We start from the raw sequence: 21,873 nt of genomic DNA on the forward strand, positions 1-21,873 counted from the left end.
CCCCCTGTAGTCTGATACCCCTACATAAAATTGAGTGACCAATTGCATCCAGAAGTCACACAATTAGTAAATTGAGTCCACCTGTGTGTAATGTATCATCAGTATAGCTGCAGCTGTTCTATGAAAGCCTCAGAGGTTTGTTTGAGAACATTAGAAATCAAACAGCATAATGAAAACCAAGGAACACACCAGACTTGTCAGGGATAAAGTTGTGGAGTAGAGTAAAGCAGGATTAGGTCATAAAAAATAGCTTAAGCTCTGCACATCTCACAAAGCACTGTTCAATCCATCATCCAAAAATGGAAGGAGTACGGCACAACTACAAACCTACTAAGACATGGCCGTCCACCTAAACCGATATCCCAAGCAAGGAGGCCCATGGTCACTCTGGAGGAGCTACAGATGGGAGAATCTGTCCACATGACAAATATAAGTAGTAGGCATCATAAATCTGGCTGGACTTTATGAACACTGGCAAGAAGAAAGCGAGTTTTGAAAGCAAGCCATAGAATCTTGTTTGCAAAAAGCCATGTATGAGACACAGCTAGCATGTGGAAAAAAGTGCTCTGTTCAGATGAGACCAAAATAAAACTTTGTGAACTAAATGCAAAAAGCTATGTGTAGCGGAAAACTAACACTGCACATGACCGAGAACACATCATCCCCACCAAACATGGTGGTGGCTACATCATACTGTAGTGATGCTTTTCTCCAGGGACTGGGAAGCTGGTCAGAGTTGATGGTAATATGAATGGAGCTAAATATAGGGCAATCCTGCAGTCAAACCTGTTAGAGGCTAGAAAAGACTTGAGACGGGTGTAGGTTCAGCAACGACGCTGAACAAACTGCAGGAGCTACAATGAAACAGTTTAGATCAAAGCACACTCAAGTATCTGAATGGCCCAGTCACAGTCCAGACCTAAATTCCATTGAAAATTGGTGGCAAAACTTGAAAATTGCTGTTCATGGACGTTCTCCAACCAATCTCACTGAGCTAGAAGTAGTTTGCAAAGAAGAATGGGCAAAAATTTCAGCCTCCAGATGTGCAAAGCTGGTAGAGACATACCCCAAAAGATTAGCAGCAGTAATTGCAGCAAAGGTGGTCCTATAAAGTATTTCCATTACACTTCACAAATACTTGCTACTTTGTGTTGGTATATCACATAAAATCCAAAATATCATGTAATTAAGTTTATGGGTGTAATGTGAAAAAATGTGGAAAAGTTCACGGGGTATGAATACTTTTTCAAGGCATTGTTCATACTGCGAATTGACAATGCTGGTTAAATGTGGTTTAAAATCACAATGTCTGAGGAAAGACCAATGTATACTGAAAATATTGTAATTTGGACCATTGTGACTTCAGGGATCACTATACATGACAAAACTTGGTGCTTGCAACCATCATTAGAAGCTATATTTGGATATACAACTAAGATTGACCTTAAAGGGAACCTGTCATTTCACAAAACAATATTAATCTGCACATATGAGGTTATTCTGCAAGTTAATAGCATTCTAAAGCTGCCCAGACTCTACACTGAAAGCCCAGCTATTGGGAGGTAATGAACTTTATTCCTCCCGTCAGCCTCCGGCTTTTACCCATAGAAGAACGTCCAATGTGGCTTCAGTCACTACTCAGAATAGTGATCGATGGCTGTAAGCACGTCCTGGCACATTGATTGAAAGACGATCGCTGTATACTGAGCTGTGACAGAAGCTGTGGTGGCACAACACTATGTCTAAAAGCCAGAGGCTGCCGGGAGGAATAAAGTTCCCTCCAGGCAGATGCGCTTTCATTGCAGCAGCCGGACAGCTTTAGAACACTATTACCCTGTAGATTTATGGGGTTGTGTCACCATAAAGAATACTTTTAACCAAGCATAAAATTGGAAATAAATGGTTTTGGTAATTTACAGTTATTATAAATTATGCTCCATTCAAAAAATAAGTTTTCATTTGTTAAAGTATGCCCCTTGGCGTTATTCCATTCTGTTCTCCCAGTGGCCGATCAGCTGGCCGAGCATGCACAGTTCCTGTCCTCATAAGAGGTCCCCCCAACTCCCCACGCCCAGTGTGCACAACGTATGCTCCCCGCACTCACACAGCTCTGACAGCGCATGGAGCAGATTGCTGAGAAGCACAGGAAGGGTGTCAGTGATTCTTCCCCCTGTGTTCACACAGGTCTAACCTCTGGGTGAGATCGTTCTGCTTCACATGAGCGTGGAAAGAGTGTCTGCAATCGCGCTCACACAGCTCGGACCATTCACATAGGAAGCAGAACGATCGTACTCAGATATCAAACCTGTGTGAGCGCAGGGGGAAGAATCAGTGAGATGCTTCCTGTGCTTCTCAGCAATCTGTGCCCTTCCCTCGCTGTCAGACCTGTGTGAGTGCAGGGTTAATACATTGTGCACACGGGGAGTGGGGAGTTGGGGGGAACTCATGACAGGAACTGTGTATGCTCGGCCAGCTGATCGGCCACTGGGAGAACGGAATAATGCCAGGGGGCGCCAGGGAGCATACGTAAGCAGATAAAAGCTTGTTATTTTTTGCATGGGAGCATCATTTTTAATAACTGTAAATTACAAAACAATTTATTTCCACCTTTGCTGCTTAGTTAAATGTATTCTTTATGGTGACACATCCCCTTTAACTCCATATCTGTAGATTTTCTTTTGACACACATGATCTGAAAAAAAGCACAGATATGTGAATAGAACTATAGTCTTTCAATGGGTACATGTTCTAGCCATGAAAAACACATATGCGAAAAACAGACGTCTGAATGAAATCTTCACATTAGCATCCATTTTTCTGTAGTTTATTATTCAATTTGTCAACAACTGTGTTCAGGAAAGGTTCAGAATTTATCCTTTTTTTTTAGCCACATAACTGTAATAGGTCACATATATAAAGCAAGGTTTGACTCATAGATGGGACCTTTCTCAATCTAAGATCTGCAGCATTTACATGTGTATGTGACCTGCTGGATTTCAAAACTACTTCAAGATGTACGTGATCATCTTTCTAATAATACATACATGTCACTATTCAGACTTAGATTTGGTATTAGCAATAATTAAAGACTAGAGGGTCTGAAGCGCGTCTGTCCTAGTTACCTCTGGCGGGGGTTGTGACTTTATGCTGACAATAATTTTTGGATTTTAACTAACCTGAATAAAATGTTTAAATTTTTAATGGAATATTGGAAGCTGGATTATTCCCTGAATTAATTGCTTTTCCTGCGGCTCGGCTGTTTATCCGTGCTCCGGACTCCACAAGTGTGAGCTGACTTTTTCTTATCTTTATTGGATTTGTTATAGCGCTTTTTTTCCTACTGGATCTATCAGGGAAATGTCCAATTTTCTTCCAATATATCAAATATATTTAAAGGGAACCTATCATCTGATTCATGCTGCCTAAACCATGGACAGCATGAAACAGCCTAACTGCTCGATTACAGCTAGGTATGTTTTTTCCTGAAATGCTCTGACATTTCAGAGATAATACACTCTGAGATCTTCCCAGCACTGCTGCAAATGACTGACAGGTCTCTCCCTATGGACACACAAGGGAAAGACCTGTGAATCACATCAAGCAGAGAATTGTGCCATCAGGCTCTACTTCATGCTTCCCGCGGTTGAATCAGATGACAGTTTTAAAATTTCATCTAATTTCTATGATTGTTGAATTAAAATACTAAATCAAAACTGAATAAATGTTACACTTCAATCCAGAGGATACACTCACATGTGATTCGATCTTCTTCCCCGATTTGTTTTCTTTCCTATTACAGGAGTTCCAAAATGTTCTGGGTTGGTCAGAGGAAGTTGGTCTAGTGTCTGGGGAAACAAAGAAAATACTATCAGGGAACAGTTACACCAGTTTCAGTAAGGCTGCGTGCCCACTATGCGTTTTTCAAGCGTTTTTGCCGCGTAATTTCCTCAGCGAAAACGCTTAGTAATACGTGCCCCATGGTCCCCAATGATAATCCACATGCGGATTATCATTGCGGAAAAATACGCAGCATGTCTATTAATTTTGTGGACACGCAGTGTAATTGCCGCCACTGACTTGCATTGAAACGCTTAATATCCGCATGACTACATGTGTCCATGCGGATATTAAGCGATTCAATGTGCGGATGGTACCCGGGCCTGGAGAAGAGGAGACTCTCATCCAGACCCGGGTACCATAGTACCTGTAAAAAAAAGAATTTAAAATAAAAAATATACATTTTTAATCACCTTTCGATGTCCCCCGGTCTCCGGTACGATGGCGTCCTGGCGGTCGCGTGACCTGTCACATGACTAAATGATGTCATGGAAGGTCCTTTTACACCACCGCGAGCCGTACAAGAGACCGGACGCAGCGGAGAGACGACCGCGGGCCATCAGAAGGCGAGTAATGTTTTGTTTTTTTTTTACCATTTTTATTCTTTTTTTTAACTATTAACTTGGTCACACTATACATGCCGGTTGCATGGATTTATATTGTGTGACCAAGTTGACAAGCACTTTCCAAGTGATGCTAAAATCGCTTGGAAAGTTCTTGTCAACCCGCATGCGGAAATGCATGTGAAGAATGCTTCACTTCCGCATGTCCCTGGAGGGAAAAACGCATGTACAATCCGCATGTACAATCCGCATGTACAATCCGCATGCGTTTTTCCTGCCAGGGAGATGCATAAAAAATCTGCAGCATTTCTGCATCGTGGGCACATATTTATTGCTTGATATTCAACAGCTTAGCGACATGGTAATAAATATATAATCAATACATTGCTCATAATTAACAAGATGTAAGGAATTGCAATTTGACGAAAAACAAAATACAAAATATGTATGAATGTATGAAACAATAATTCTTTCTAAAAGGTCGTCCTTAAAATAGTTCATCTCTATCTTATAGCATTCTTTTATAATACCTTCCAAAATGGCCAAAGAAGTGTAAAGTGAAAAGTACAGCTGATCTGTACAAGTCTAAAATACCGAACAGTAACAAGAATAAAAGCATGAATGTTTAGAGGATATAAGTCACCACCACTGGTGCATGATGTGGCATACTCTTCCTTAGCTCTGCTGCACACATTGTAAACTGGATAGCTATGTTTTGCCAATCCTGTAATCGAAAGCCAGAACATTGGATGGGCAGAATTGTCAGCATTATTGTACTGTACCACTTGCAATTTTCACATTATTAGGAGTATGAGAGTACGTTGATTGTGACCTCCTTATTGGAACCTATCAACAGCACTGCAGCCCTCCATGCCTTCAGGAAAGGGATCAATATCAATGGTCATTAAAGTGGGAGAAAAATGCTACAAATGCAACAAAACTATTAGCATTGATAATTATGGTAACATCTAGTATATATCAGCCTGGCAGTAGTTTGGTGTTCCACTTAAAAAAAATCGTGGGCACTTAGCCTAAATGTAATGTTTTGTTGTGAAGGAAACACAGTACACCAAGAACTAAAAATTATCTTTTCTTTTTAACCCATTAATGACAAAGCCAAAAAAGGTCAGAAAGGGAATCTGTCAGTAGGACCAACCATCCTAAGCCATCTATATAGGTACGCTGGTCCTAGGAAAATGAATATAATGATATCTGCAATTCAATGTCTTATTCTTAAGAAATCCAAGTTTTTCTTAATATGTAAATGAGCTGTTCAGGACTATGGGCCAGACATTGATCTGCATGAGAATCTGCCTCTGGAGGTTATTGTAAACTAGATGGAGGCCCGATGCTATCGAATCGGGAGGGCAGTAATGTCACGATGGGGGCAGGCTTTGCAGCGTTGAGAATCCCCCCCCCCATCTGCTCACCCACCTATCCACTCTCTCTTTCCCCCATGTACTGACTTCTCCAGTCTGTGCTCTCTTCTTTGACCTGTCTACCCCATGTGCTATCCTCCTTGTCTGCTGTCTCTCTCCTTCCTGTGCTGTTCTCCCCTCATGTGCTGTCCCTTTTGCGCTCTCTCCCCCCTGTGCTGTCTCTCTCCCCAATCTACTGGCTTCTCCTCTCATGTGATCTCTTCTTTGACCTGTGTACCCCATGTGCTCTCCCCCTTGTCTGCTGTCTCTCTCCTTCCTGTGCTGCGTTCTCCCCTCATGTGCTGTCCCGTTTTAGCTCTCTCCCCCCTATCCACTCTCTCTTTCCCCCATGTGCTGACTTCTCCCGTCTGTGATCTCTTCTTTGACCTGTCTACCCCATGTGCTCTCCCCCCTGTCTGCTCTCTCTCTCCACCCCTGTGCTGTCTTCTTCCCTCATGTGTTCTCTCGTTTGAACTGTCTCCCCGCACAGTAAATCAGACCGCAGTCATCTTTGTGCAGGCAGATAGTGGCGGTCACATTAAAACTGCGCATGCGCTCCTCCTGTACAGAGATGGCGGCGGTCAGTGAATTATTCGGCTGATCCCGGTGGCGGAGTGTTCGCGACGGTGATCCGCTGGTGGTATCACGCAGAGTGTGTGTGGTGGTGCGTACGGCGTATACAGCGTGTGTGGTGGTGCGTACGGCGTATACAGCGTGTGTGGTGGTGCGTACGGCGTATACAGTGTGTGTGTGGTGCATACGGCGTAGACAGAGTGTGGTGGTGCGTACGGCGTATACAGTGTGTGTGTGTGTGTGTGTGTGGTGCGTACGGCGTAGACAGTGTGTGTGGTGGTGCGTACGGCGTATACAGTGTGTGTGTGGTGCGTACGGCGTAGACAGAGTGTGGTGGTGCGTACGGCGCAGACAGTGTGTGTGTGTGGTGCGTACGGCATATACAGTGTGTTTAGTGGTGCATACGGCGTATACAGTGTGTGTGTGGTGGTGCGTACGGCGTATACAGTGTGTGTGGTGGTGCATACGGCGTATACAGCGTGTGTGGTGGTGCATACGGCGTATACAGCGTGTGTGGTGGTGCATACGGCGTATACAGCGTGTGTGGTGGTGCATACGGCGTATACAGCGTGTGTGGTGGTGCATACGGCGTATACAGCGTGTGTGGTGGTGCATACGGCGTATACAGCGTGTGTGGTGGTGCATACGGCGTATACAGCGTGTGTGGTGGTGCGTACGGCGTATACAGTGTGTTTAGTGGTGCGTACGGCGTATACAGTGTGTGTGTGGTGGTGCGTATGGCATATACAGAGTGTGTGTGTGTGGTGCATATGGCATATACAGAGTGTGTGTGTGTGGTGCATACGGCGTATACAGTGTGTGTGGGGGGGTGGTGCACACGGAGTATACAGTGTGTGTGTGGTGCGTACGGCGTAGACAGAGTGTGGTGGTGCGTACGGCGCAGACAGTGTGTGTGTGTGTGTGTGGTGCGTACGGCGTAGACAGTGTGTGTGTGTGTGTGTGTGTGTGTGTGGTGCGTACGGCGTAGACAGTGTGTGTGTGGTGCGTACGGCGTATACAGTGTGTGTGTGGTGCGTACGGCGTATACAGTGTGTTTAGTGGTGCGTACGGCGTATACAGTGTGTGTGTGGTGGTGCGTATGGCGTATACAGAGTGTGTGTGTGTGGTGCATACGGCATATACAGAGTGTGTGTGTGTGTGTGGTGCATACGGCGTATACAGTGTGTGTGTGGGGGGTGCACACGGAGTATACAGTGTGTGTGTGGTGCGTACGGAGTAGACAGTGTGTGTGTGTGTGTGTGTGGTGCGTACGGCGTAGACAGTGTGTGTGTGTGTGTGTGTGTGGTGCGTACGGCGCAGACAGTGTGTGTGTGTGTGTGTGTGTGTGTGTTGCGTACGGCGTAGACAGTGTGTGTGTGTGTGTGCGCGTGTGTGTGGTGCGTACGGCGTAGACAGTGTGTGTGTGTGGTGCGTACGGCGTACACAGTGTGTATGTGTGGTGCATACGGCGTATACAGTGTGTATGTGTGGTGCATACGGCGTATACAGTGTGTGTGTGTGTGTTTGTGTGGTGCATACGGCGTATACAGTGTGTATGTGTGGTGCATACGGCGTATACAGTGTGTGTGTGTTTGTGTGGTGCGTACGGCGTATACAGTGTGTATGTGTGGTGCATACGGCGTATACAGTGTGTTTGTGTGGTGCATACGGCGTATACAGTGTGTATGTGTGGTGCATACGGCGTATACAGTGTGTGTGTGTGTTTGTGTGGTGCGTACGGCGTATACAGTGTGTATGTGTGGTGCATACGGCGTATACAGTGTGTTTAGTGGTGCGTACGGCGTATACAGTGTGTGTGTGGTGCGTACGGCGTATACAGTGTGTGTGTGGTGCGTACGGCGTATACAGTGTGTGTGTGGTGGTGCGTATGGCGTATACAGAGTGTGTGTGTGGTGCATACGGCATATACAGAGTGTGTGTGTGTGGTGCATATGGCGTATACAGTGTGTGGGGGGGGTGGTGCACACGGCGTATACAGTGTGTGTGTGGTGCGTACAGCGTATATACACTGTGTTCCAAATTATTATGCATGAGACGGGGCATTATCATGCATGAAATGATCTCGATGGTCCAGATGGATGGAGTGGAGGATGGCTGGTTGATGGACACCCCATGCAAGCACGGCTATGGAGCTAACAAGGAGGAGGTGGAGTAATGTTTTGGGCTGGAATCATGGGGAGAGAGATTGTCGGCCCTTTTAGGATCCCTGAAGGGGTAAAGATGAACTCCATAATGTATGTTGAGTTTCTCAAACAGCACTTCCTGCCATGGTTCAAGAAGAAGAACCGTGTATTCCGCAGCAAGATCATTTTCATGCATGATAATGCCCCGTCTCATGCTGCACATAACACATCTGCATCTCTGGCTGCTATGGGCATAAAAGGGGACAAACTTATGGTGTGGCACCCATGCTCCCCTGACCTCAACCCCACTGAGAACCTCTGGAGCATCATCAAAAGGAGTGTCTATGATGGCGGGAGGCAGTTCACATCTAAGCAACAGCTCTGGGAGGGTATTCTGTCCTCATGCAAAACAATTGAAGCAGAAACCATCCAAAACCTGACAAATTCAATGGACGAGAGAGTTCAGAAGCTCCTTTCGAACAAGGGGTCCTATGTGCAAATGTAACATCACCTAGAATAAAGTTTTGAGTTGAAAACTGTTTGATTTCAGTTTGTAATAACCTGCTAATGCTTAGAATTTAAAAAATGACCATTTTTTTGTTCTTTATTAAAATGAAAAGGTTGAAAACTCTGCTGTGCATAATAATTTGGAACATGCATTTTGAGTGCAGTTTGAGTTTTTTATTTTTTTAAAAATATACTGTTTGTACAAAAAACCTTTCAATTGTACTCTAATAGTTATTTGACTGGAAAATTACAATGACTGCAATTCATATAGGTAATTTGGGAAAATCTGAGAAAATATTTGCATAATAATTTGGAACACAGTGTAGTGTGTGTGGTGCATACGGCGTATACAGTGTGTGTGTGTGTGTGTGTGTGTGTGTGTGGCGCGTACGGTGTATACAGTGTGTGTGTGTGTGTGTGTTGCGTACGGCGTATACAGTGTGTGTGGTGGTGGTGCATGCGGCATATACAGTGTGTGTGTGTGTGTGTGTGTGTGTGTGTGGTGAGTATGGCGTATACAGTGTGTATGTGGTGTGTACAGCGTATACAGTGTGTGTTTGGTGCGTACGGCGTATACAGTGTGTGTGTGTGTGGTGCGTACGGTGTATACAGTGTGTGTATAGTGAGTACTGCATATACAGTGTGTGTGTAGTGAGTACGGCGTATACAGTGTGTGGGGCATATGGCGTATACAGTGTGTGTGTGGTGCGTACGGCGTATACAGTGTGTGTGTAGTGAGTATGGCGTATACAGTGTGTGTGTGTGTGTGTGTGTGGTGTGTACGGCGTATACAGTGTGTGTGTGGTGTGTACGGCGTATACAGTGTGTGGGGCATATGGCATATACAGTGTGTGTGTGTGTGCGTATGGCGTATACAGAGTGTGTGTGTGTGTGTGTGCGTACGGCGTATACAGAGTGTGTGTGTGCGTGCGGCGTATACAGAGTGCGTGTGTGTGCGTACGGCGTATACAGAGTGCGTGTGTGTGCGTACGGCGTATACAGAGTGCGTGTGTGTGCGTACGGCGTATACAGAGTGCGTGTGTGTGCGTACGGCGTATACAGAGTGCGTGTGTGTGCGTACGGCGTATACAGAGTGCGTGTGTGTGCGTACGGCGTATACAGAGTGCGTGTGTGTGCGTACGGCGTATACAGAGTGTGTGTGGTGCGTACGGCGTATACAGAGTGTGTGTGGTGCGTACAGCATATACAGTGTGTGGTGCATAAGGTGTATACAGTGTGTGTGTGGTGCATACGGCGTATACAGTGTGTGTGTGGTGCGTACAGCATATACAGTGTGTGGTGCATAAGGTGTATACAGTGTGTGGTGTGTACGGCGTATACAGTGTGTGTGTGTGTGTGTGTGTGTGGTGCGTACGGCGTATACAGTGTGTGTGTGTGGTGCGTACGGCGTATACAGTGTGTGTGTGTGTGGTGCATACGGCGTATACAGTGTGTGTGTGTGTGTGTGTGTGTGTGTAGTGCGTACGGCGTATACAGTGTGTGTGTGGTGCGTACGGCGTATACAGTGTGTGTATTTGTCGTGCGTACGGCGTATACAGTGTGTGTGTGTCGTGCGTACGGCGTATACAGTGTGTGTGTGTCGTGCGTACGGCGTATACAGTGTGTGTGTGTCGTGCGTACGGCGTATACAGTGTGTGTGTGTGGTGTGTACGGCGTATACAGTGTGTGTGTGTGGTGCGTACGGCGTATACAGTGTTTGTGTGGTCTGTACGGCGTATACAGTGTGTGTGTGGTGCGCACGGCGTATACAGTGTGTGTGTGGTGCGCACGGCGTATACAGTGTGTGTGTGGTGCGCACGGCGTATACAGTGTGTGTGTGGTGCGCACGGCGTATACAGTGTGTGTGTGTGGTGCGGACGGCGTATACAGTATGTGTGTGTGTGTGTGTATGTGTGTGGTGCGCACGGCGTATACAGTATGTGTGTGTGTGTGTGTTGCGACGATGTTCCACTGGTGGTACCACCAGCAGTTTCCATATTGAGACACTCATCACTTGGGTGTCCCAATATGGCGGTCGGCGAACTTCCGCCGCTTGGAATTCTGGGATCCGGACACATCTGGAAGGAATAGGAGGTGAAGACATTACAAGGTAAGTATATATTAGACTAGATGGAGGCCCGATGCTATCGCATCGGGAAGGCAGTAATGTCGCAATGGGGGCAGGCTTTGCAGTGTTGAGAATTCCCCCCCACCCCATGTGCTCACCCAACTATCCACTCTCTCTTTGCCCCATGTACTGACTTCTCCCATCTGTGCGCTCTTCTTTGACCTGTCTACCCCATGTGCTATCCCCCTTGTCTCTCTCCTTCCTGTGCTGTCCTGTTTGAGCTCTCTCCCCCCCTGTGCTCTGTCTCTCTCCCCCCTGTGCGCTTTTTCTCTCCCCCATCTTTGTCACATGACTGAATGACGTCATGGAAGGTCTTTTTACACCATCGCGAGCCACCAAGGAGCCAGGACGCAACGGAGAGAAGACCGCGGGCCATCAGAAGGTGAGTATAATGTTTATTTTTTTATTTTAAATTCTTTTTTTTTTAACGTTACTATGGTACCCGAGTCTGGAGGAGAGTCTCCTCTTCTCTATTCCCGGGTACCATCCGCACATTGAATCGCTTAATATCCGCATGTGCACATGTAGTCATGCGGATATTATGCGATTCAATGAAAGTCAATGGCGGCAATTACGTCGCGTTTCATATGTCCAAAAATAATGGACATGCTGCGGATTTTTCCGCAATGATAATCCGCAGTGGAAATTTCCGCAGCATGTGCACAGTACATGCGACTTATCATTGGGGACCATGGGGCACGTATTACCAAGCGTTTAAGCGTTTTCGCTGCGGAAATTCCATGGCAAAAACGCTTGAAAAACGCATAGTGGGCACGTAGCCTAAGGGTGCTGTCATGGGCTCTGTAAAATCCCGTTACCAGTAAGTAACTAAGATTTTTTTTCCCCTTCTCCCATGACAGCACCACTTGAGATTTATATAGAACAGATACCTTAAGGAAGGCTCACCGTTTGTGATACCTTTCTCCCACAGGACAGATCAACAGATGAAGATAAATCAAGCTGGTAATGGTTATAGAAGGTAGAAGGAGAAGACCATGTTGCTGCCTTACATATGTTGTCAATGGACACCTCCGTCTTTTCAGCCCAGGAGGCCTTCAGGTTCTCTGGAACCGGCACATTACTAGAGGAATATGCTAAGCTAATGGTGTCACTGATCCATCTAGCTATAATTCCCCTTGTAACTTGAAGCCCCCTTCTAGCTCCCTGGAAGGAGACAAATAAGGCATCACTTCTCCTCCAAGGCCTTGTTACCTCCAAATACTGAATCAAAACCTGCTTAACATCTAGAGTATGAAGCCTCTGTGTTACTCTATTTTTTGGGGTTAGGATAGAATGAGGGGAGAATGATCTCCTGTGTTCTGTGGAATTTGGAGGACACTTTCGGAAGATAGAGTTACGTTAAGACCAGACCCAGCCAATCTTTAGTGACCTGTGTAAAAGGATGATTTACCGACAATGCTTGTAAGTCACTAACTCTACGGGCTGATGTTAACGCTATCAGTATAACGGTTTTCAAAGTGAGAGTTTTTTCTGTCGCTTTCTAAGGGTTCAAAGGGAGACTTAGTCAGGGCTTCTAGGACCAGGTTTAGATCCCAGGGAGGCATTCTTGGGGTAGCAATAGGTCTGGATCTATTGCACGCCTTTATAAACCTGATGACCCATCTATCGGCTGCCAAATTATAGTTATATAGCACTCCAAGAGCTGATACTTGCACCTTAAATGTACTGGTAGCCAACTCCATATCCAAGCCACTTTGAAGAAAGTCCAGGATAGCTTTAATAGGAATTTTACCCTTAGCTGGCTGCCCTGATGTAGATAGGAATTTTGCCCAAGTCCTACCATAGATTTTAGTAGTCACAGGCTTCTTGCTTTTGAGCAGAGTAGTGACTAGACCCGTGGAAAACCCTTCCTGGATTAGTAATGACCTTTCAAACTCCAGGCCGTCAAATGCAGGCCTGACCTCTGAGGGTGGAAGACTGGGCCCTGCTTGAGGAGATCCGGAGCGTCTGGAAAGACGCATGATCCGATTGGGACATCCTCCTTATCCAGGTGAACCATAGCCTCTTGGGCCAGAATGGGGCGATTATATTACGCTCGCCTGTTTTTCTCGGATCTTCCTCAAAATCGTTGTAATCAACATTAGTGGCTATGTAGAATGCATAGGCTAGGCCAAAGTTCCAGGGAATTTGTAGTGCATCCATTGCATAGGGTCTTTCCTTTGGATTTAAAGAGCAGAAGACCCTTGTCTTTCGGTTCCGTTTGTTTGCAAAAAGATCTATTTCTGGTTGACCCCATAGATCCACAATTTGCTGGAATACTGTTGGATTCATCTCCTACTCACCCTGTTTTAGTACATTCCGACTCAGGAAATTGGCTCTTTTGTTTTCTAAGCCTCTTATATGCAGAGCCGAGAGCGTAAATTGATGTTGTTCTGCAAACTCTATAATCTGTTCTGTTACCAACATGATGATTGACATAGGCAACTGTCGTCCGGTTGTGCGACATAATTCGGATGTGTTGTCCTCGTAGTTGGGAACTGAACTTCATCACTGCATTTTTTACCGCCAACAGCTCCTTCATGTTGGAGGGGAGACCATTCTTGCTGTCCGACCAGACTCCTTGTATTGCACGATCTTTCAGATGTGCTCCCCAGCCATCTGCGCTTGTGTTCATCGTGATTATGTCCCTGATCTGGTACGACCAAGGAACTCCTTGTGACAGCTTCTCCAGATTCAGCCACCATCTGATTGAGCTGATGGTTGAACTGGAAAGTGTTATCTTCCTGTCCAAGTGTCCCCTGAACTGTTTCTCCACTGCTAGGATCTCTTGCTGTAGATGTCTGGAATGCATCCGAGTCCACTGTACTGCTGGAATACATGAGGTCATTGTACCTAAAAGAGACAATGCTTTCCTTAGGGTCATGGATGGAGTCCAAGTTAAGTCCTAAGAAAGACTGAACCTTCTGAGGCTCCAGCTTTGACTTTAGATTCAGTATCCATCCAAGACTGACCAATTGGTACTGGCTCTGACTTTTGTCAATGCGAGTTCGCAATGCGCTCTTGATCTGCCTACTACCAGGAAGTCGTCCAGGTAAGGGACAATTAGAGTATTCTGCTCTCTCAAATGTGCCGAGACCTCCAGAATGATTTTCGTAAAAATCCTCGGAGCCATGGAGAGACAGAAGGGCAGAGTTGTGAGCTGAAAATGCCTTACATGCTTGTTGATATACATGGCTACTCTCAGATATTGCTGGTATTCTGTATGAATTGGGACGTGGTAGTAGGCGTCCTTCAGGTCGAGGACGCTTCTATAACAACCCGGGAACAACACCTTTATGGCTGATCTTCTAGATTCCATTTTGAAGGGTCTGTAGTTTAGAAAGTTGTTTACGCCCTAAAGTTGATTATGGTTTTGAAGGAGCCGTCAGGTTTCTTTATCAGAAACTGGGGAATACAATCTTTTCCCCTGTTTGATTATTGGTGTCTATCAGAACCTTCTTTTCCACTAGGCTTAATACCTCTTGCTCCAAGGCTGTTTGTGCGCCTCTTCTTCTGATCCAGACCCCCGACCATGATGTCCTGAACAGTCCTAGGGGTCTTGGTATCGGCTATGCCCATTGTTGTTCTGATGGCTTTAAGAGGAGGAGGAGAAGAAGGAGAAGGAGAAGAAGAAGAACAGGTAGGAGAGGAAATAGACTCCCCCTTGTCCTGGAACACTACAGATTCTTCTCAGTCTGATGTATGACGTCTTAGCTTCCTACTCTTTTTACGTGTAGTCAACGTCTTCAGGGAGTCCCTAATCTCTGTCTGAATTAAAGATTTTAAATCCATAGAAAAATTAGGTGTTTCCTCTGATATAGATGCAATCCAGGCAAAGCTTCTTAGCGTAAGCGCTGGGAAGGTTAACCCCGCACAGCGCACACTCCTTGTTATTGCTCTTGGCTAGACTTTTTCGGGCTTTCCTAGCAGCAGAAGAGATATATAGAAAAAAGGGACCCATTTACTATGGTGAACTTTCACGGAGATCACTCACCACTCTGCTGTTCAGTCTAGGGTACCGGAGATGGCGGCTGGATCTGTTCACATGATCGCTCCCGTCTGGAGGTGGTGGACCCTCGACCTGCCCTGCTCATCTGGCTGGTCTTGCTGGCACTCGTCCGACTGCAGCCCTCATTGCGGCGCTGCTGTTGCTGCTGAAGCTGCTTTGGCAGCAGCTGCTGCTACATTGACCGCTGCTGCTCAGATGACTGCGGCTCTTGATCCATGGCGGAGAAAATTTGCAGATATCACCATCTTGCGGCCCTCCTTCTCTTAAATAGCTGACGGATGCCATTCATGTCCAATCCGGTCTCTCCCCCGGGCAGATACGGCTGTGCTTTAATTACTTAAAATGATTTTTTCTTCTTTTTTTTTTTTTACTAACGCCTACTGGCACACTCTGGCAGAAGGGCACGTGACTTTCTGACCCGTGCCCTGCGCGAGCACAGTTCCAGTGGCCCGGCATGCTACGTCAGCAGGGCACGCCGGACTTCCTGCCACGCGCCCTGTGCGTGCGTAGTCCCGGCCCGACATTCCGGCGCGCTACGTCAGCAGGGCGCACCCAAAACTCCCGACATACGCCCAGCATGTGCGCAGACCCGGAAGCCAAGCTTGCAAGTGCGCTCCCCCGGCAGCATGTCCCAGGACACTCCATCGGAGGCCTCTCGCCTGAAGCAGCGCAGGCTCAGCTGAAAATCCGGCACGCTACTGTGGGCAAGCAGACCCCCCAATGCGTGCAGACCCGGGATGTGTGCAGGTTGGGGACATGTCTGAGAGGACCCCACCTGCACGCCTACTCACCGCCGACCTCCAGGCAGCAGTATAATCCAGACCGAGGGTATCCCAGGTCCTGGACACCCTCAGCAAGGTAAGCGCAAGGTACCACCTTGAGAGGTTCCCATCAAGGGCAGGAAACAAAATTGATTCAGAGGAGATGTACCGCCTTTTATTCAGTAGGTTTCCTGTCCTTGGTGGGTGGATACCCTCTCTCAGGTAGTGCTGTCATGGGAGAATGCGAAAAACACATAAATTCAAAAGTCAACACAAACATAATCGTGTATTTCACCTGGCCTAACAAATCCAGACGTCTGGCTAATTAAGATTAGAAGCTGTGTTGTCACAGCAGATAGCAAGGTATCAATTTATTCAGCTCATTATGACCTACAGGTGCTTCTCACAAAATTAGAATATCATAAAAAAAGTTAATTTATTTCAGTTCTTCAATACAAAAAGTGAAACTCATATTATATAGAGTCATTACAAACAGAGTGATCTATTTCAAGTGTTTATTTCTGTTAATGTTGATGATTATGGCTTACAGCCAATGAAAACACAAAAGTCATTATCTCAGTAAATTAGAATAATTAACAAAAAACACCTGCAAAGGCTTCCTAAGTGTTTAAAAAGGTCCCTTAGCCTGTTTCAGTAGGCTCCACAATCATGGGGAAGACTGCTGACTTGACAGATGTCTAGAAGGCAGTCACTGAAACACTCCACAAGGAGGGTAAGCCACAAAAGATCATTGCTAAAGAAGCTGGCTGTTCACAGAGTGCTGTATCCAAACATCTTAATGGACAGTTGAGTTGAAGGAAAAAGTGTGGTAGGAAAAGGTGCACAAGCAACCGGGATAATCGCAGCCTTGAAAGGATTGTTAAGAAAAGGCCACTCAAAAATTTGGGGGAGATTCACAAGGAGTGGACTGCTGGTGAAATCATTGCTTCAAGAGCCACCGCACACAGACGTATCCAGGACATGGGCTACAAGTGTCGCATTCCTTGTGTCAAGCCACTCATGACCAATAGACAACACCTCTTACCTGGGCCAAGGAGAAAAAGACCTGGACTGTTGCTCAATGGTCCAAGGTGTTGTTTTCAGATGAAAGTAAATTTTGCATTTAATTTGGAAATCAAGGTCCCAGAGTCTGGAGGAAGAGTGGAGAGGCACACAATCCAAGCTGCTTGAGGTCTAGTGTGAAGTTTCCACAATCAGTGATGGTTTGGGGAGCCATGTCATCTGCTGGTGTAGGTCCACTGTGTTTTATCAAGAAAACAGTCAGCACAGCCGTCTACCAGGAAATTTTAGAGCACTTCATGCTTCCCTCTGCCGACAAGCATTTTAGAGATGGAAATGTCATTCTCCAGCAGGACTTGGCACCTGTCCACACTGCCAAAAGTACCAATACCTGGTTTAAAAATAACAGTATCACTGTGCTTGATTGGCCAGCAAACTCACCAGGAAGATGAGAGACACCAGACCCAACAATGCAGACGAGCTGAAGGCGGCTATCAAAGCAACCTGGGCTTCCATAACACCTCAGCAGTGCCACAGGCTGATCACCTCCATGCCATGCCGCATTGATGCAGTAATTGATGCAAAAGGAGCCCCGACCAAGTATTGAGGGCATTTACTGAACATACATTTCAGTAGGCCAACATTTCGGATTTTAAACACATTTTTCAAGCTGTTATAAAATATTCTAATTTACTGAGATAATGACTTTTGTGTTTTCATTGGCTGTAAGCCATAATCATCAACATTAACAGAAATAAACACTTGAAATAGATCACTCTGTTTGTAATGACTCTATATAAATAGGAGTTTCACTTTTTGCATTGAAGAACTAAAATAAATTAACTTTTTGATGATATTCTAATTTAGTGAGAAGCCCTTGTACCTCTACCCTTCACCTCTCCAAACAAGTCTACTTCACCACCCTCATCACCTCACTATCCATCAATCCAAAACAACTCTAACACTTTTCACTCCCTCTTCAGTTCTAAAGTCAATATCCCGATCACCAACCTCAACGATAACAATCTGGCCACTTATTTCAAAGAAAAAAAACACCATATCTCACAGGAAATCTCACAATCCCTTAATAGTACCGATCCCCTTCCTTAGCCCTTAGATAGAAACACTAAACTAACTACAATAAATCTAACTGTCCTCACAAATATCCCTACATGTTTCATCATAACAATGCAACTGCCTTGAAACATCAGGGCCTAGGCAGAACAATAAGCAATTAAACAGTCAGACAGTTGTGTGCACATAGTGACAAGGTTACTTTACTGCTATGCATATTTCCTCTTCAGAATGGAAGAGGACTAGAACTTTAGTGCCACCTAATGGAAATAGAAATCCTAAAAGTCAATATTGACACTTTAACAAGCCTTGTCATAAGGCTAAGGCCATGTTCACACTAGGCGTTTTTTATGCTTTTTTATGCAAATTTTCAGCTGTGTTTTACAGTACCAGCAAAGTCTAGGAGATTTTAGAAATCTCATGCACACACATTGGTTTTTGCGTCATCAGTATTTTGTGCGTTACATGTTTTTTTTTCACAATAACGAATGTCACTTCTTTCAGTGTTTTTTCAGTGTTTTTCACCCATTGAAAGTAATGAGCAGTGAAAAAACACTGAAAAACCGCCTAGTGTGAACATAGCCATCAGGTTTTGCTACATTTTTAGTGAAAAAAAGCAAGTACAGCAGTATATGAAACGCATTTATTTTTGTGAGTATTACCATCTGGTCTTGGTCACCTGAGATGGCAGTTTGGATTAGGACTGTTTAGTTAAATTAGTGATGTGTACAATGTAGACATTGGTTGAGCTAGGAGTGAGACTTAACAATACATGTGGCCCACAGAGGTGTGAAATTGAATAATGCCTGAGCAACTCAATGGCAAACCATAGTGTGAAAATAGTGTCCTACAAAGTCAATGAACTGTCAGTGTCTTAGTTAAAATATTCCTGAATAATTCACCTCCTCCCACTGTTACATTTGAAATTCTGGTTAATATGGTTTCACATATGTCTTGCATTGGTGACCTGTGTTCATGCTTCTGTGGTGGAAGCACAGCCGAACTTTGGGATCCTGAAAAACGCACCAAAACCTGCGTTTTAAGAGCAGCTTCTTTCCTGCCAAGAGATCAGGTTTTGCTGCGGAAAAAAATGTTGAAAAAACGCCTCGTGTGAACATACCCGTAAGATAAAAGCCAAACCAGAATCTCAATTTGCAGACATGGTATTTCGGGGTATTGTCCCTCGTCAGTGCAAAGTATGAGATCTGATTTGGCTAGGTGAAAGGCTTAACACTAGAATTTAAGGGTTAACATTTCTCCTTGTGGAGAGTGACAATCTGGGCCTCCACACTTATCAATATATGGAGGCACGAAGGGGATACTATCAATAGTTATAGGCACAAAGAGGGTATGATTAAGATGCAAAAGGGTCAGTATTAATATTTGGAGGCACAGCAGTGACTAATATATATAAAGCCACTAAGGGGGAATTTTTAATATGGCACATAAATGTAGGTAGATTGCTCACCATTGTAATTGCTTCAAATTCTCATTATAGTTTCCATTGATAATGCTATTCCATATTAGTAGAGTGCTGAGAGGAACACTTGCTTGTGAATGTAATACTATAGAAAAAGCTGCTACAGCTGACTTTTGTGATATTCCATTACTCTATGTTCTGCTCTCTGCACCATACACTCCTTAATTCATCTTTTTTGTAGTCTATTTGTACTCTTTTGACATTGTGATTTAAATGTTGCCTCATCTGAAAATAGCCTCTTAATGTGGATCTTTTCACCTACTGGAATAGATTTTATTTCTTAAATAGGGTGTTTTTTTTTTTTTTTTAAATATTGCACTTGTACCATTGTATGAAATTCTATGACTAAGAGCAATGTAAGGCCAAAACCTAAGAAAATCGACATGGGCCAGTGTACTATGTTATAATCGATTTCCATGAAGAATACATTTTATTATATTAGAGGTGCTGAAGCAGCTTTTTCTATAGCATTATTAATATATAGAGGTAGAAAGGGTCATTATTATATGGAGGCAAAGAGAAGGCTTAATTAATATATAACCACAAAGAGGTATTAGTAATATACTAAGGGGAGATTCTTAATATATGGAGGCACAAAGAAGGTAGTTTTATTGTGTGCACCAATGACACAATTTAAGTGATAAGGTACACCATTATAAGGATAAATATAGGACTTAGTTATCACAGTGATCAGTTAGTAGTAACATAGGCACATAAGTGACAGAGTAAGCTAATTGGTGTATATGCAGGTATTTCACCACAACAATTCAAACTTTACCCAAGTTAAATGATAGAGTGGCGAAACGTGCGTCGGGGTGAGAGATGAAGTCGTCACTCTGTCTGTTTATCATTTGGCCTTGGGTAAAGTTCACCATCTTCACTGTTACTTAACAGACAGGTTTTTATCTTCATCTTTGGTTTAATGAATTGTTGTTAGGGTCTTTATTGTGTGAGCATTTTCAGATCTACTAAATGCTAGCTTGATACATAGCATTAAGATGCAGGAGTAGTATGATGTCAAAACACTAGTCCGTATATGGGGTATGGTATTTCATAGAGGCTAAAGAATAATGCAAAAAGCCAATAATACTACTTATCATTCATTTATTAAGTTTTTTGAACTACTGTGTGAAATACCTACATATTTACCCATCAGCTTACTCTGTCGTTTATGTGCTGGTGTCATTGTCAGTAGTGACTGATCACTGTGATATTTAGGGAGAGTTGTAGGATCTTTAATGCTGATTTTTATATGACTTACGGTATTTCATGGAGGCTAATTAATAATGCGAATAATATTGTCACGACTTTGTTGTCAGGTATCCTGGGGCCAGGGGCTCCTACCCTGTCCCTAATGCTAGGGGCTCCCTAGCTGGCCCTGTTCCCCAGATTACTTCTGAAGGTGAAGACGCCAGGTCCACGTACCTTGTCTGAGCTCCTCAATCCGCCCTCAGTCTGTGACCCCCGCCCCCACACACATACACACAGGGAAGAGGGGAGTAGTAGTGTATGGCAGTACACAAACTAGATTAACAAGGTAATACAAACAGGGCTAAAGGAAAATACCAATCATACAAATATGAGCACACAAACAAGGTTAACATCAGGAAGGGGAGGATGGGGAACAAACCAAAATAGGAGAATAGGATTAACACGCAACCTAAACGACACAACAGTCTAAGCTGAAATCCACCAAACGCCTTCTCAAATTACCACACTCCTAGAACCATGCAGCATAAGCTAGATCTGGCAATGATAGCCTGCCAAAGCCCAGTATATATAGGAGCCGCATGAACATCCGATGCTGCAACCCACATTCTCTCCTCAGGACCGTAAGCTTTCCAGTGTACCAGATACTGAAGTGACCGACGAACTAAGCGAGAATCAATGATCTGAGCTATTTGGAATTCCAAATTTCCATCCACAATGACCGGAGATAGCGGTAGCGGTGATGGTACAGAGGACGCAACATATTTTTTGAGTAGCGACAGATGAAACACATAATGGATACTAAAGGTGAGCGGCAAAGCAGGGCGGAATGCTACGGGATTGACGACAGCCACAATCTTACAAGGACCATTAAACCTGGGACCCAGTTTCTAAGAGAGAACCTTCAACTTAATGTTCCTTGAGGAGAACCACACCAAGTCACCGACACACAGGTCCGGACCCACCACACATCTCCGATCAGCCACACTTTTATATTTGGACTACATCTTCCTTAAGCTGTTAAGAACTCCTTGCCACACAGACATCACTGAAGATGAAAACCGTTCTTCAGGTATTCCTGAAGAACGATTTCTATAAAATGATCTGAACTGAGGATGAAACCCGCATGCCCTGAAGAACGGGGACTTAA

General features: G+C 44.7%; 1 protein-coding gene across 2 annotated transcripts in view; it reads right to left on the minus strand.

Annotated features, from left to right (window-relative positions):
* Positions 1-21,873, minus strand: part of ARID4B (AT-rich interaction domain 4B) — a 593,887-nt gene that overhangs the window by 388,106 nt on the left and 183,908 nt on the right. For both annotated transcript variants that reach the window (XM_073671468.1, XM_073671469.1), the window contains one exon: positions 3,754-3,845. In XM_073671468.1, coding sequence (XP_073527569.1) covers positions 3,754-3,845 — 92 coding nt within the window. The remainder of the gene's footprint in view (positions 1-3,753; positions 3,846-21,873) is intronic.

The sequence above is a fragment of the Phyllobates terribilis genome, unplaced genomic scaffold (genome assembly GCF_046119375.1).
Source record: "Phyllobates terribilis strain yellow unplaced genomic scaffold, ASM4611937v1 Scaffold_3__8_contigs__length_932513732, whole genome shotgun sequence".
Lineage (NCBI taxonomy): Eukaryota > Metazoa > Chordata > Amphibia > Anura > Dendrobatidae > Phyllobates > Phyllobates terribilis.